At 41.3% G+C, this 14,883-nt stretch overlaps 2 protein-coding genes across 2 annotated transcripts in view; both read left to right on the forward strand.

Moving 5' to 3' along the window:
- mob3c (MOB kinase activator 3C) overlaps positions 1-5,662 on the forward strand; it is an 8,999-nt gene extending 3,337 nt beyond the window's left edge. The window contains exons 2-5 of the mRNA XM_058072546.1: positions 1,214-1,362; positions 3,802-4,304; positions 5,252-5,454; positions 5,558-5,662. Coding sequence (XP_057928529.1) covers positions 3,887-4,304; positions 5,252-5,454; positions 5,558-5,587 — 651 coding nt within the window. The 5' untranslated portion in view covers positions 1,214-1,362; positions 3,802-3,886 and the 3' untranslated portion in view covers positions 5,588-5,662. The remainder of the gene's footprint in view (positions 1-1,213; positions 1,363-3,801; positions 4,305-5,251; positions 5,455-5,557) is intronic.
- Positions 5,663-6,796: 1,134 nt separating this feature from the next.
- mknk1 (MAPK interacting serine/threonine kinase 1) lies at positions 6,797-14,672 on the forward strand. Its single transcript, XM_058072536.1, has 14 exons — positions 6,797-6,958; positions 8,092-8,154; positions 8,847-8,931; positions 9,004-9,099; positions 9,170-9,267; positions 9,346-9,425; positions 9,512-9,585; positions 9,667-9,771; positions 9,854-9,909; positions 10,753-10,848; positions 10,957-11,151; positions 11,991-12,155; positions 12,236-12,279; positions 13,795-14,672. The coding sequence occupies exons 2-14, from the start codon at positions 8,101-8,103 to the stop codon at positions 14,006-14,008; spliced, it is 1,362 nt and encodes a 453-aa protein (XP_057928519.1). The 5' UTR covers positions 6,797-6,958; positions 8,092-8,100; the 3' UTR covers positions 14,009-14,672.
- The last annotated feature ends 211 nt before the right edge of the window (positions 14,673-14,883 follow it).

The following is a 14,883-nucleotide window of genomic DNA, read 5'->3' on the forward strand; positions in this document are numbered from 1 at the left end:
TTCATTGTTGATGTAACGGTTCCTATGTTACTAACTAGAAGTTGACTTAGTACATAGATAAACACTTTTTTACTTAACATTGGACAGTTGAAAATGTGTTACCTAGGAGAGCTGAGTGGCGGTTGAACAGGAAGTGACGTTGCAGATTCAGCGTTAAGTTTTAGTTTAATGTGGGTTACTGAAGCAACTAACTTTTATTCTGTACTATTTTGTCGATTGTGAGATAAATCAAACTGACAATAAAAGCTTGTTTTTCAGGCAATCAAGTCTGGCGTTTGTGTCTCCCCGAACATGAAGGTGATACCTTGTGACTAGTGTAGAATGCTACAGCTGCACTGTCTTTGAATGCGTCTTCTGGATGCCTTGTACAATCATCCCTCGCCACACATTGCAATTCAAATTTTGCGGCTTTACTCTGTTACAGGTTTTAAAACTTTGGTCTATTAATGAAATATTTAAAGAAATGAATGCATATTTAAAGAAATTTTGTCTATTTTTGCCTAAATTAAGCAATTAAGCATTAATTTAGGCAAAGAAAACCCTAAATTGTACTTTAATATGATTTTTTTTTGTAACAATAATAGTCTGTTCATTCATACATTTCTGAAACCTGTGATAGTGTGAAGCTATAGAAAAATTTAATTTTTGTGTCGAGTTGCCATTTTAGGCTGATTTAAGGACATGACTTTAGGACAACCTCCTATATCTTCATCAGCAATAAATTGTGATTTTTACATCAGCCTCTTTTAAGGATTTCTTTTTGGTTAATCACACACACAAAAACAATGAATGTTTGATGACCTTGATATTATTTTGAGTGCATGCTAGTTGAACTTTGGGCTTCATTTGAAGAAAGTACTTTTTATTGGCTTCAAAGCAGTCAAAGCGTTTCAAATGATATGTTGCCATGAAAGAGTATAGGCCGCCTTGCCAGATAATCGGACATATTTGTGGCGTTGTCCAGCTTCTCTGCATACTGTATTTGTGGCACATAGACGTGGCCCACTTCACCAGAGAGGGGGCCGGGCTTTAGTGGGCTGGTCCTCTGCCGGCAGGATAAGAAAAAGTAGAGAGAGGAAGAAAAAGAGGAAGGATTGAAGAAGGCCTTTTCCAGCCCTTTACACACTTAAGACAAAGTCAGGATGTGACATCATCCCCAGGAAGAGAAGCCAAATGACTTTTTCAGACTCTACTTTACTTGTGCTTCATGCAGACTAAACTTGGAGCCTCTCTGAGAGCTAGGAGGGGGGGCGGCGAAAGGGGATAAAGCAGCTGGATAAAGCAGTCCTCCAAAATCCACTCTGGCCTCTCCCAAAGCTTTCACCAACACTTCTGGAGCCTCCGCTGTAGGATATCAGCCAGGTACACTTCCTATTCTGTACGAATGCTGTTCATATCTCCTTTAAGGTCCTATTTTAGGATACTAGCCATGCTTTTAAAAAAAAATTCAAAGCATGCATGAAATGAGGTCCCTCTTTAGTGTGTGGAGTCAATAAACACCAGGGAGGTATGCATGAGTGCATGATCAGACATGCTACAGCCTGAGGCCAGTAATAGTAGAACACATGTGCTTATCTTTTCTTTCTACTCTTCTTTACCAGTAGAAACTCCCCTCCACACTTAAGATTGCTTAAGCACTCTTGCAAGAAGCTCCTTTTGTTATGGACCGATCTCATGACCACGTATTCACGCTCCCCCACTTAACTGGGATCAGCCAGTGTAAGACAAATTACCTCTCTTACAGATCGCATTTGGAGAATTTTTATACTTTTTACAGGCCAGTAAATAAACAATTCAAATGAGACAAACGAAACTGAAACTTATTCTATTATGTGTCAAAGAGGAACAACATCAGGACGTATCAAGTTAGTAGCTTTCTAATGGAGGATACAGTATTGTGTTGCACCCCATAATCACACATGTGACTGCAACATCTAATCAGTAGAGGCCAGGAAAGTTCAGAATGTGACATATGCAAATAACTAATGTGTGCCTTATGAATGTGATGATGGTGCTTGCTAAATCAATGCAATGGTGTGTGTGTATGTGGGGGGGGGGGGGGGGGGGGTTATCTGTTCATTATACTGAGTGTTGAAAGCAAAGAAACTAACTTAGTGAAAATGCATACAGTGCATCCGGAAAGTATTCACAGCGCTTCACTTTTTCTACATTTTGTCATGTTACAGCCTCATTCCAAACGGTATTAAATTAATCTCTTACCTCAAAATTCTACACAAAATACTCCATTATGACAATGTGAAAAAAGGTTTTTTTTGACATGTTTTGAATTTATTAAAAATAGAAGACAAAAAAATCACATTTACATAAGTATTCACAGCCTTTGCTTAATACTTTGTTGATCCACCTTTGGCAGCAATTACAGCCTCAAGTCTTTTTGAATATGATCCCACAAGTTTAGCACACCTATCTTTAGGCAGTTTTGCCCATTCTTCTTTGCAATAAGTCTCAAGCTCCATCAGGTTGGATGGGAGACGTCTGTGCACAGCCATTTTCAGATCTCTCCAGAGATGTTCAATCGGATTCAAGTCTGGACTCTGGCTGGGCCACTCCAGGACATTCACGGAGTGGTTCTGAAGCCAATCTTTTGAGATCTTGGCTGTGTGCTTCGGGTCGTTGACCTCAGGCTGGGGCGAAGGTTCATTTTTCAGCAGGACAAGAGCGCTCTGGAGCAGGTTTTCATCCAGGATATCTCTATATATTGCTGCATTCATTTTTCCTTCTATCCTGACTAGTCTGCCAGTTCCTGCTGCTGAAAAACATCCCCACAGCATGATGCTGCCACCACCATGCTTCACTGTAGGGATGGTATTGGCCTGGTGATGAGCAGTGCCTGGTTTCCTCCAAACATGGCGCCTGGCATTCACACCAAAGAGTTCAATCTTTGGCTCATCAGACCAGAGAATTTTGTTTCTCATGGTCAGAGTCATTCAGGTGCTTTTTGGCAAATTCCAGACGGGCTGCCATGTTCCTTTTACTAAGGAGTGGCTTTCGTCTGGCCACTCTACCATACAGGCCTGATTGGTGGATTGCTGCAGAGATGGTTGTCCTTCTGGAAGGCTCTCCTCTCTCCACAGAGGAACGCTGGAGCTCTGACAGAGTGACCATCGGGGCCTTGGTCACCTCTCTGACTAAGGCCCTTCTTCCCCAATCGCTCAGTTTAGAAAGCCGGCCAGGAGTCCTGGTGGTTCCAAACGTCTTCCATTTACGAATAATGGAGACCACTGTGCTCATTGGGACCTTCAAAGCAGCAGAAATTTTTCTGTATCCTTCCCCAGATTTGTGCCTCAAGACAATCCTGTCTCGCAGGTCTACAGACAGTTCTTTTGACTTCATGCTTGGTGTTTGTGCTCTGACATGCACAGTCAACTGTGGGACCTTATATAGACAGGTGTGTGCCTTTCCAAATCATGTCCAATCAACTGAATTTACTGCAGGTGGACTCCAATTAAGCTGTAGAAAGATCTCAAGGATGATCAGTGGAAAAAAGATGCACCTGAGCTCAATTTTGAGCTTCATGGCAAAGGCTGTGAATACTTATGTAAATGTGATTTCTTAGTTTTCTATTTTTAAAAAAAATAGAAAACTAAATTAAAAAAAGTCCAAAAAAATACTTTTTCACATTGTCATAATGGAGTATTTTGTGTAGAATTTTGAGGTAAGAGATTAAATTAATACAATTTGGAATGAGGCTGTAACATGACAAAATGTGGAAAAAGTGAAGCTGACAAATGACACAAGTATAATACAAATTCAAAGTATCATCTTTTTATGTTTCACCAGGCTCTTGTGACCTCCTCCAAGCCTGAAACTCACCTGTGGAGCCGACAACCTCTCCATCCTTGAGGAGGAGGAAGTGGCTGAGCCCATGGCTTTGTGTCTCGGTCAGGTGTTCAGTAAAGATAAAACCTTCAGGCCACGGAAACGTTTCGAACCCGGCACCCAGCGCTTTGAACTGTACAAGAAGGCCCAGGCCTCGCTCAAGTCCGGTTTGGACCTGAGAAAAGTGGTGCAACTACCTGAGGGCGAGAGCCTCAACGACTGGATCGCTGTGCACGTGGTGGATTTCTTCAACAGGATCAACCTGATCTATGGCACGGTCAGCGAGTACTGTACTGAGCGCACCTGTCCCATCATGTCCGGGGGGCTCAGGTACGAATACAGGTGGCAAGATGGGGATGACTACAGGAAACCCACCAAGCTGCCCGCTCTGAAGTACATGAACCTGCTGATGGACTGGATAGAGTCGCTCATCAACAATGAGGACATCTTCCCCACCAGAGTAGGTGTGTAGAATGTGCTGTCTGGGAATACATTGTTTACTGAAGCTTCATTCATGGGATAGAGTCCGGCAGGGGTTAATTACACAAAGAGGCTGACATTTAGAAGCTATTAAATAACTAGCTTGAGGTCCTATTTTTATAGCATCAATTAACATAATGGAAACGTGGATGAGAGGCTCAGACCACTGCAGTCCTCACCTCAGTCCTATGAAGGATCCTTTTTTTTTTCAGGACTGTCTGAGTTCCTCATGCCATTATGCTCTCATACCTTTATTTTGAAATATTTTGCATGTGTTTTTTAAATTGCAATAAGATAGATAATTTATTTTGACATTTAAAATACATCACATACATTTAAATTATGAAACTGTAATAATTAAAAATATATATTTTTTCAAAAGTCAGTATTGTTTTATTAAATACCTCCAACATTATTAACATTATATTATACATTGAAATATCTGCTTGAACTATTTAAAAATGTATTAATTACATAAAATGATAATATTTTGACACATCATTAAGATTGAATCCAATGTATTATCTTTGTTATTTTTAAAGCAAATAAAAATGTATGAAAATAAATATTAATTATGCTAACTAAAAAGTAGTTGTGCTACCTCAACCTTTAGTTTCATCCACTGGGGGAATATTGCTGTATTCGTTTGTCAATTTCCAATAAATAGAAACATAAAAATCAAATAAAACATCAGGGCCATATGAAGTGCCGAAGTACTCCGGTTTCCTCCCACTTTCCAAAAACAAACAAAAAAAAAAGGTTAATTGGCCATTCCAAATTGTCCATAGGTATGAATGTGAGTGTGAATGGTTGTATGTGCCCTGTGATTGGCGGGCGACAAGTCCAGGGTGTACCCCACCTCTCACCCGAAGTCAACATACCCATGCAATATTTTTTTAAATTTTGAAATTATCTTTCATGTCCGCTGCAGGTGTTCCTTTCCCCAAGAATTTCCAGCAGGTGTGCAAGAAGATTCTGAGCCGGCTCTTCAGGGTGTTTGTGCATGTTTACATCCATCACTTTGACAGCATCTGCAGCATGGGTGCAGAGGCCCACATCAATACCTGTTACAAGCACTACTACTTCTTCATCTCTGAGTTCAATCTCATCGACCACTCCGAACTTCAGCCCCTGGTGAGACACCGCAGTCTTTTCCAGTTCACTGTCAGCATTACCTCATAAATGTCTCTGATTGTACAGTAAATGTTTTGTGAATATATGTTTTGTTTTTTCACAGAAAGAGATGACAGAGAAGATATGCAATTAAATTGCAAAGTTGAAGAGAAATGTTCACCTCTATGGACTCAAAACAAAGTTTTTTCACATAAATGTGTACAGTATGTCAATGTGTGTGTGTGTGTTTCTCAGTGGTTACTGTGAATCTTTGCAATCCTACCACACTGCTTAAGGTGGTGCCAGCCTGTGGAAAAAAGGTGCTTGAGCGAGTTAATAATCATTTAACACACGTCTTTGCTCCTTTAGCATATATTTATGGTAGGCTTTTGTAACATTTTATTGGATGAAAGTTTGTATTGTCTTTGAAATTAAACATTTTCCTGAATAAGTCATCTGAGATGTGTTACCGATAGCACTACTATAATACAGATCACAAAATCATTACATTTGTCACAAATGTATACACATTCAGGGAAAATGTTATAGTATAAATGACACCCTAAGACAGAGGTAGGGAACCTATGGCTCGGGAGCCAGGTAGGGCTCTTTTGATGACTGTATCTGGCTCTCAAGCGTTTCTTACCACAATAAAAAATTATTTTTGCTAACATTTTAAAGTAAACATCACAGAAATGACTGTTAAAAATAATCAACAACTTTCTTATGCATTTTAATCCGTCCATCTCTTTTCTACTGCAATACGGCCAACCATATCCATCTTTCCTGATGATATTTTCCAGGTCAAACACCAAAACTCGATTATTACTGGGTAATGCGGTAGTCTACCTCGGTCATTGAGATGTCAACATGTAAATGCAAACTTTCCTCCTTTAGTCAAATAGTCACCTAGCTAAAGCTGCAGAACCAAGCCTTCTGACGAAGATGGCCAAAAGAATGAAATATGTGTACGGAGTACGGTGCAAAACCATGCAGCAGCAGAAGTTGCATTAATGGCAACAAGTATTTGATTTATTATTGGACACTGCGCTGCTCATGAAAGTGTGCTGGCCACACCCCATTGGCGTGGGTCGTGTGCCTGGTCTACGTAATTAGAGCCCATAATATCTAAAACTGTTGGTCTTACATAAAAATGCACACATTTTATTGCATTCAATGTTTAAAAAATGTATATGGCTCTCACAGATATACATTTTAAAATATCTGGCCTTCATGGCTCTCTTAGCCAAAAAGGTTCCCGACCCCTGCCCTAAGATATGTATAAAATGTTCATCACCCGATCAAAACATCCGGGGTAACGCGAGAAAGCGTGCTGCAGTGACGCTGAGATGACGTTCTTTATCAAACCAATGACAGAAGAGCATACATAAAGTGGGCGTGGTATGTGGTGTTGATGTGTTTTCCCGCTTGGGCGAACCGGTGGATTTTAAGATAGCATGGAAGTTGACATCAGCAGTCGGCGGCTCTGACAGGGGAAGATTCGGCCAGTTTGGAGAGTGTTCAAGTGAGAGGACCCATTATTGTATTATCATGATGTGCTGTAACGACAACCGACCAGTCTATAATAATGGACGGCAGTAGTTGGGAGGGAAATTAGCAAACGGGGTGTGCTAGTTAGCTGTGAACGTGGCTAACAATGCCGTCTTCACGTTTAGTTTTATACAAAGCGGAAGTTGGGAAAAGCAAGTCACTGCTACAAACGGGGATGTCTTTTTAAACAAGGCCTTTCTTGGCCGTATGTGACGTCACGCCGCTTGCTCGCTTGGATTGCATTCCGTCATGGTGTTGCCATTGCATTATAGTCAGGTGACCAAAAGTCCTAGTTGGTTGTGTGGCTAACAACATTACGTCGTTTGTGGGTTCTTACGGCTTCACGTTTAGTTTTATACAAAGCGGAAGCTGGGAAGAATATATTAAGTCCCTGCCATCAAAGTGTTTAAAAACATGGCTACTGCTAGCAGATGTTATTTATTGGCCGTCAGTGATGTCAAACCCCTTGCTAGCTTGGATTGCATTCCATCATGGTGTTTCCATTGCATTATATTCGGGTTACCACGGACATGGCGTGTTTTTGCCTCCTGTCATGATCGTTCTGGGCTCTGTTTAGAAAGTGATGGAAATGATCTGGTTTTCATTGGACCATTAAATTGACCTGCAATTGGTCACTCTGCTGCATGTGATGTAATTCCTGGGAGGCTATCGTGTGGAGGAGGCCTATTCTAAATATACTGTATGTCAATTATAAGGCATTTGAGTCAACTTTGAATATCACGAATATGTCATTGCTGGACTGAGGGTCCTAGTTTCCAGTAATCATAATACGGGTCACCCTACATCATATACGCATAATACAGTGTCAATTCCAATGGCAACATTTCAGTATTTTACACATCTTAGTTATTATTGAATGCTCAGTGTGTGAGGATAAATGGAAGCTGGATATTGAAAGTGTTTTTGTGATTCTCCCTAACTGGAAACAAGAGTAACCATGAAAAAATGAGAAACCCTTTCTGTTGATATGATCATCTTCTGACATAACTGGCGTTCCATATGGCTGTATAAACATGCTTTGTAGTGTCACATGCTGCAGTGTATTCCAGGACAGACTCAAGTAAATATTTTTGGCATGCCTTTCAGTTGGAAGATATGGTGAGACACAGCATGATGACGGAGATGCAAGCCATCCAACACTCACTCCAGGTATGACGTGTCACAGCGTTGATTTAAAAACACCCTTATCAGTCCACTGAATGTCAGCTCTTATTTACCTGAACATATAGACATTTCGTCACTCTGTGACTCATGCTCAGATACTTCTGGTGAAAGCTCGGGTTAGCTAAGGTTAGTGTTTCCGACATTTACTGTATGAGACTCCTCTGGCAGGTTCCTGTAGTCAAGAGTGAGTTAGCCGCAATAAACAACGTGATTAGGGATGATTTGAATACATTGCCTTTTGTTTGTTTCTTTCGCCTTTTTCCTTACAAATTCGCCACAGCGAATCTTTTTTTTGATCCGCATACTGATTTTTGGCTTGAGGCGTCCGCTCCAAAGTCCAGGGCGCTAACCACTACACCACGGCGGGCCCTTTGAACACAGTGCCTGGAAATATTTTCTTCTTAGTTGATGCTGCTCATTCTTCTGGAGCGTAAAAGTTATGAGTTGCAAAAAAGCCAAATTAAAAAAGAAGCACATGCTCAGTTGCTCTTAACAAAGATATTGTGTGTTAAGCCAGCACATTGGCTATGTGTGACTTTAGAAGCACATTTCCTGAAACTCGTCTGGGTGTACTTTAGAGGTTCCATTGTTGGCGTGGGAGCTGGCAGGCTCTCCAAAGCAAGCTTAAATGTGAAAATAGAGCACCTGATCTATTCACCCTCTCTTTTTCCTCCCAGGGTAAGTCCCTGGCTGTGGGCCAAGTAGAGCAGCAGAATGGTATGACTTCAGAGGACAGGCAGCACCATGCTCAAGTCCAAGCAGGTGCCACTAACCTACCACCCGCTTCAGCTAACATAGTCATTTGTTGTTGACGTTCGTATTTCTCATTCGAAGTTGAGCCCAGCCAGCCTTTGAACATCCCAGATGCCCTGAAACGAAAGAAGAAGAAAAGATCAAGAGCGACAGACAGCTCCACTGGCACTTTTGACGGTATAACATTAGAATTTGTGTAAGTCATGCTGAAATGTATTACTTCATTATATTGTCACATTCATTCCAGACCTCTACAAGCTGACTAATGAAGTTCTTGGTCAGGGGGCCTACGCGAAAGTCCAAGGATGTGTAAGCCTGAAGAATGGGCAGGAGTATGCTGTGAAGGTGAGTAAAGGAGTATGCACGTTACAAAAGAAGGCATGCTAAATGAATTCTCACATAGCATTAAATGTAATTGCGTAGATCATTGAAAAGAGTGCAGGACACAGCCGCAGCAGAGTCTTTCGAGAAGTGGAGACACTCTACCAATGTCAAGGAAACAAGTGAGGACATTCCATTGTCATTCACACCTTCAAAGAAATAAACTTTTAACTTAAGCGGACACTAACAAGAGACTCTTTTGACCCAGGAACATTTTGGAATTGATAGAATTCTTTGAAGATCACACCTGCTTTTATTTGGTGTTTGAAAAGCTGCGAGGAGGTGAGTGGACACAAGCCTGCATGCACAATAGTCTGCACACTCTCCCGCACACACTGACCAGGTGATGGCTCTGTCTCCAAGGGTCCATTCTTACACACATCCAGAACAGAAAGCACTTTGATGAGCTGGAGGCGAGCAGGGTAGTACGTGACATCGCCCAAGCTCTTGACTTTTTACACACAAAGGGTATGTGAAATAGTCCTCCCAAACTGACAAACATGCAAGAGATGTGTCCTGGTTGTCATGGTAACAGTGCATTGTCCTCCAGGTATTGCTCACAGAGACCTCAAACTGGAGAACATCCTTTGTGAATGCATTGATCAAGTAAGTCAGATGCTTAGAATTCTTCTTTTCATGTGTTTTCAGCCTTGCAAAGTACTTGACATTTTGAAAGTAAAAGGAATTCATCACTTCATTGATTTTATTTTTTAGAAGGATGTCAGGTGATCCAGTTTAAATCTGCAGTAGTGGTTTTTGCACTGCAATGTACTGTAATTCCTCCAATTCTGGCCTCCAGTCAAGATGTCATGCCTCAGTTAAACAGAGCACCTGAAATAGACATTTAAATAGACACGTTACTTAATATTAGGGATGCTCCTGGTTGGCCATGGATCAGTATTGGCCGATTTCCGTGTGATTGGCATATGCCAAAAAGCTCCTTTCAACTCCAATCAGCTGCAGTGATTCCTGGATATAGTGTTGTAAAATTAGTTTCATCTCCTAAAGGGGACCGCTGCAAAAAAGTTTGGGAACCACTGCTTTAAATGACCTTTACATAGTTGCACGTGCTGACAACAAAATCACCCACTGATTATGAATGGAAATCAAATTTTAGTACATTTATGAGAATCACACTCAAAAGTTCAAGTGGAAAAACACTACAGGCTGATCCAACTTTGATGTAACGTCTTAAAACAAGTCAAAATTAGTAGTGTGCGTAGCCTCCACGTTTGATCTCACAGTTAAATCGTTATCTAATATTATTGTGAATACACCTTTGAGCAAATAAAGACATCCCTCTAATAAGAGCCCTGTAATTGAATTAAGAAAAACTACAGTCATCATTTTAGTTTTTGTATAAATAGTATGAGAAGCTTGAAAGTATGCTTAAATTTGTAGGAACATTTCCCAAACACTTTAAGCAGACCTTCTACAATCTCTCTTCAGGTATCACCAGTTAAGATCTGTGACTTTGACCTGGGCAGTGGTGTGAAGCTCAGCAGTGCCTGCATACCCATAACCACTCCGGAACTCACGACGCCGGTAAGACTTGTAGCTTTAACATTTGTTTGTAACAGAGGAGTCGTGCTTAAAGGCAATACATGGTCTGCTAACAACGTAATCATTGGGACGTTTACCGTCTCTCTGTAGTGTGGCTCTGCAGAATACATGGCTCCAGAAGTGGTGGAGGTGTTCACCGATGAGGCGTCCTTCTATGACAAGCGCTGCGACCTGTGGAGCCTCGGGGTCATCCTCTACATCCTATTGAGTGGCAGCCCCCCCTTCACAGGCCACTGTGGCAGCGACTGCGGGTGGGACAGGGGGGAAACATGCCGCACATGTCAGGTAGGCTTGGCTGTTTAATATATTCCCCTCATACAGTCTGAAAAATGTGTTCCACTTGCAGCAGTTTTCTAAAAACAGCCAAGTGCCCCTGGCGTATAGTGCATTTTTGTTTTTGTAGTAGATACTTTAAAAATAGCAGACCGCTGTCATCCTACAGTATCTTTATCATTTATGCATTTGTTTCTTCACAAACAGCAGAGTGCTCCTGTCATATGGAGGATCTTTGGAAGCATGTTTGAAATAGGTCCTTAAAAACAACAGAGCCCTTGTGAAGATAGAGGATCTTTGACCTGCATTAACATCGTGCTAGATTGTGACATTACTTTATTTATGACAACTACTTTTGAGGTAAACTCCAGCAGAGCTTTACATTGACATTGTGTACAAAATAAGAATAATCCTTATTATAGTCCTTAGTAAATATTAAGTTGTTAGCTTTTTTAAAAAAAACTATTTAGTGAAATATCCCTGGCCCGTATACATGAGCAGCAGCCTTATTAATGGGGTCTAGACACGTAGATGTTGGTTAAAGTGTTGGTGCAGCAGAATATTGCACGGTTGTCCTCTTTTCTTTCTTGTATGTGCATTCATGGTTATTGTATTGCCCCTCACTTGTCACTGCATGGCGTACAGCTGGTTGGCAGGTATAACGAAGACAAGCGAGTGTTGTCACCTGATCATCATCAGACTGTGTTTATCAGTTTAGCAGACATGTGGTCACAAGCAGACCTGGTCCAAAAATAGAACATGGCGCTATAACACGGTGCTAGCGTGTGGAAAATGTCACCTGCTTGAGATAAAATTGGTCAATTAGACGCAGTGTGATGTTCCTCCTCCAGAGTCACCTGTTCGAGAGCATCCAGCAGGGCAAGTATGAATTTCCAGACAAGGACTGGGCACACATCACAAGTACTGCAAAAGATCTCATCACCAAGCTGTTGGTGCGAGATGCCATGCAACGCCTCAGTGCGGCTCAGGTCCTAATGCACCCGTGGGTGCAGGGAGTGAGTATTGTCACAATTTTGTGTTTTTTTCTCATTTCAGACCCACATTTCATGTTCATTGTTTTGCCTCCTTTATACAGAATGCACCAGAGAGAGGTCTTCCAACTCCTCATACTCTACAGAGGTAAGAAAGTCCCAACCATTTCACGAAAACAATTGAACATGTCATCTCTATGGGGGATTTGGTTTGAGCTGGTTTAAGGGTTAGGTCTTGACGAGGCATGGTAGGGTTAGGTTTTGAGATTGGGAGAGAGAGAGAGAAGGAGCGTCAGTCAAAACAAAGTGATAGATTAATAATTTTTAATATCAAGGGGGCTACAATTGGGAACAACTCTTTAACAAGTTTCACAGAAAGTGGGTCAAGCAGACATGTTGTCTGTTTTGCTGCACTGACAAGTTTTGTAAGCCCGTCAAGAGATACTTCCTCAAAGTAGGAAAAGCTAGTGGGACAGAGGATGGAAGTAGTCCCAGCAGTGGTCAAGGTGGCCGACACGTTTAACCGGTCTGGAGGTAGGGTGTCCTTTATTTCCTTCCTGATGAGCTCAACTTTATTTGTGAAAAATCACAAGAACTTGTCAGCTGAGAAAGGGGAACTAGAGAAGAGGTCCTCTTCTGAGTTAGCAATGCAACTGTGTCAAATAAGTATTTGGGGTTGTTTTTATGGAGGTCAATTATAATTGAAAAATAATTGTTTTTTGCCACAACAAGAGCCTGTTTATATTTGGTCAGAGTATCTCCCCATGCCTGTCGGAAGACCTCAAGTTTCAAAGGACAACTGTTTATTGTGCAAGTAAAAAGTACAGTCTTTTGGTTTGCCTAAAGAAAAAAAACACAACGTGTTTCAGTGTTGCATTATACTTAAAGGGGACCTATTCCTTTTTCCACTTTTCTGACCTATAAATGTTGATAGAATGTTGTATTATCATGTTAGACAATGCAACATTTGCAGAAAATGAGGTTTGCACATTTGGAAATGAGTCCTAAAAGAAGTTTGGGATGGCTCAGCAGAGTGGGCATACCTGGAGGCGGAATAAATTAAAACAGACCTTTTTGGCAGGAAGCACGAATCAAAGTAAGTACAGCTGGAATAGGTGCAGATTCTGCAAAATATAAAATGTTTTCTGTGCGGGATATTGTGTGTAGCTGCTCTATAGGAGAAAAGTGAGCATAATAGGTCCCCTTTTAACTACTGTGGATCAGGTAAGTATTGTATGAGGTATGTACTGCCTTGTAAATACTGGTATTTCTGTACTTCAGCTGGGAAGATTTCCTGCTCGTCTTCCATTTTTTTTTCGCGTGTCTGTCGGTGCAGTTGAAAAATGTGGAGGTGCATGCAGTACGAATTCTCTGCATAAAAAGGACCACTGGAGGGGGTGTCATTTGTCTGCACAGAGCCACACTGATCAGCGGACACGGAAAGCATAAAACAGGTTTTAAGGGTTTGGGTTAGAGTTTAGTGTTATGACTAGGTTGGCGTTAGGTGTAAGGGCTGGGGTCAGGGATGGGAATTATGTTGGTTTGTATCTGGGTTGGGCAACATTGGCCAATATATGGTTTTGTTTGGGTTTGGGGCTGGATTTAGGATTACAGTAAGTGGTAATAGAAAATGACTGACCTGGTGTTTATGTTTCACCGATAGGAACAGCAGCACCAAAGACTTGAGTCAATTTGCAGCAGAAGCCATTGCCTTCCACAGGCAGCTGTCGCAGCACGACGAGCAGCAGGAGGACTCTGCTGTCGCAGTCGTTTGCTCCATGAGGCTTTCCCCTCCGTCCAACTCCCGACTGGCACGTAGGAGGGCACAGTCCAACGCCCTGCGCACGAGAAACAACACAGTGGATCTCACAGCCTGAAGGAGACACCCAGCATCCTGTCATCCTGGTTTTCTGATCTCTTCTGTTTTTTGTGTTTTAACAGCCTCTTATCTTATCACTTGCCAGCACTTCCTCTTGGAAAACACGGGTAGATTACTGACATTCAGGATGCATGGAACACCAACCGTTTCTTTTCTGAAAGTACATTTTCCCTACTTGAGACTTAAGATTACCTTTGATCCTTTATTTTCTTGCAGCAAGAATGAGCTTTTTAATTTTTTTACTGTGCATTTATGAAACCTATCCTTTTATGTGAAGTGGATGCATGTTGCTCAAATTATTTGATTTTTTTTAAAGCTATGCTCAGAAAAGACAAGACAGTATAGGTTGCGTTAAACTGAAATGACCGGAATGTGACCGGAATCTTTTCTATTACGATGAGCTTTGACAGACACAAGCTACCTGTAGCACTGATGTACTTTAAATACTGTAGAAGCAAGCCTGCTTCATTTTAGAAGGATGTTACACTTGTATATCATGAATGCCATTCAGTTATGTTTCGAAGGGTGAAAGTCTTGGTGAGAGTCTTGTAGGCCCTCAGGTCTTTTTGTACCAATGAAGTGAGACCAGTGTTTCATTTTGGTTAAACCTAATTCCACGTCCACCTTTTCTGTTTGCCAACTTAAAATGGAAGACTCGTTTAGTTTCTTGACAATTGTCCAATTATTTAAATGTGATGATCAAGAAAGATCAGAGTGTGTGTTTTTCTGTCAGGGTTGCCAAGCATCTCAATACCAACAACTAGCTGCCTAACAGTGCAGAAACAAGCACTTGTTAGATGAATAGACTTGTTTCAAATGAGCTGCTTTGTTAGCACCATTAACTTAAGTGGCTACAAATGAGTTAAATATGGA

This window comes from Doryrhamphus excisus, chromosome 5, assembly GCF_030265055.1.
Source record: "Doryrhamphus excisus isolate RoL2022-K1 chromosome 5, RoL_Dexc_1.0, whole genome shotgun sequence".
In the NCBI taxonomy this organism is placed as follows: domain Eukaryota; kingdom Metazoa; phylum Chordata; class Actinopteri; order Syngnathiformes; family Syngnathidae; genus Doryrhamphus; species Doryrhamphus excisus.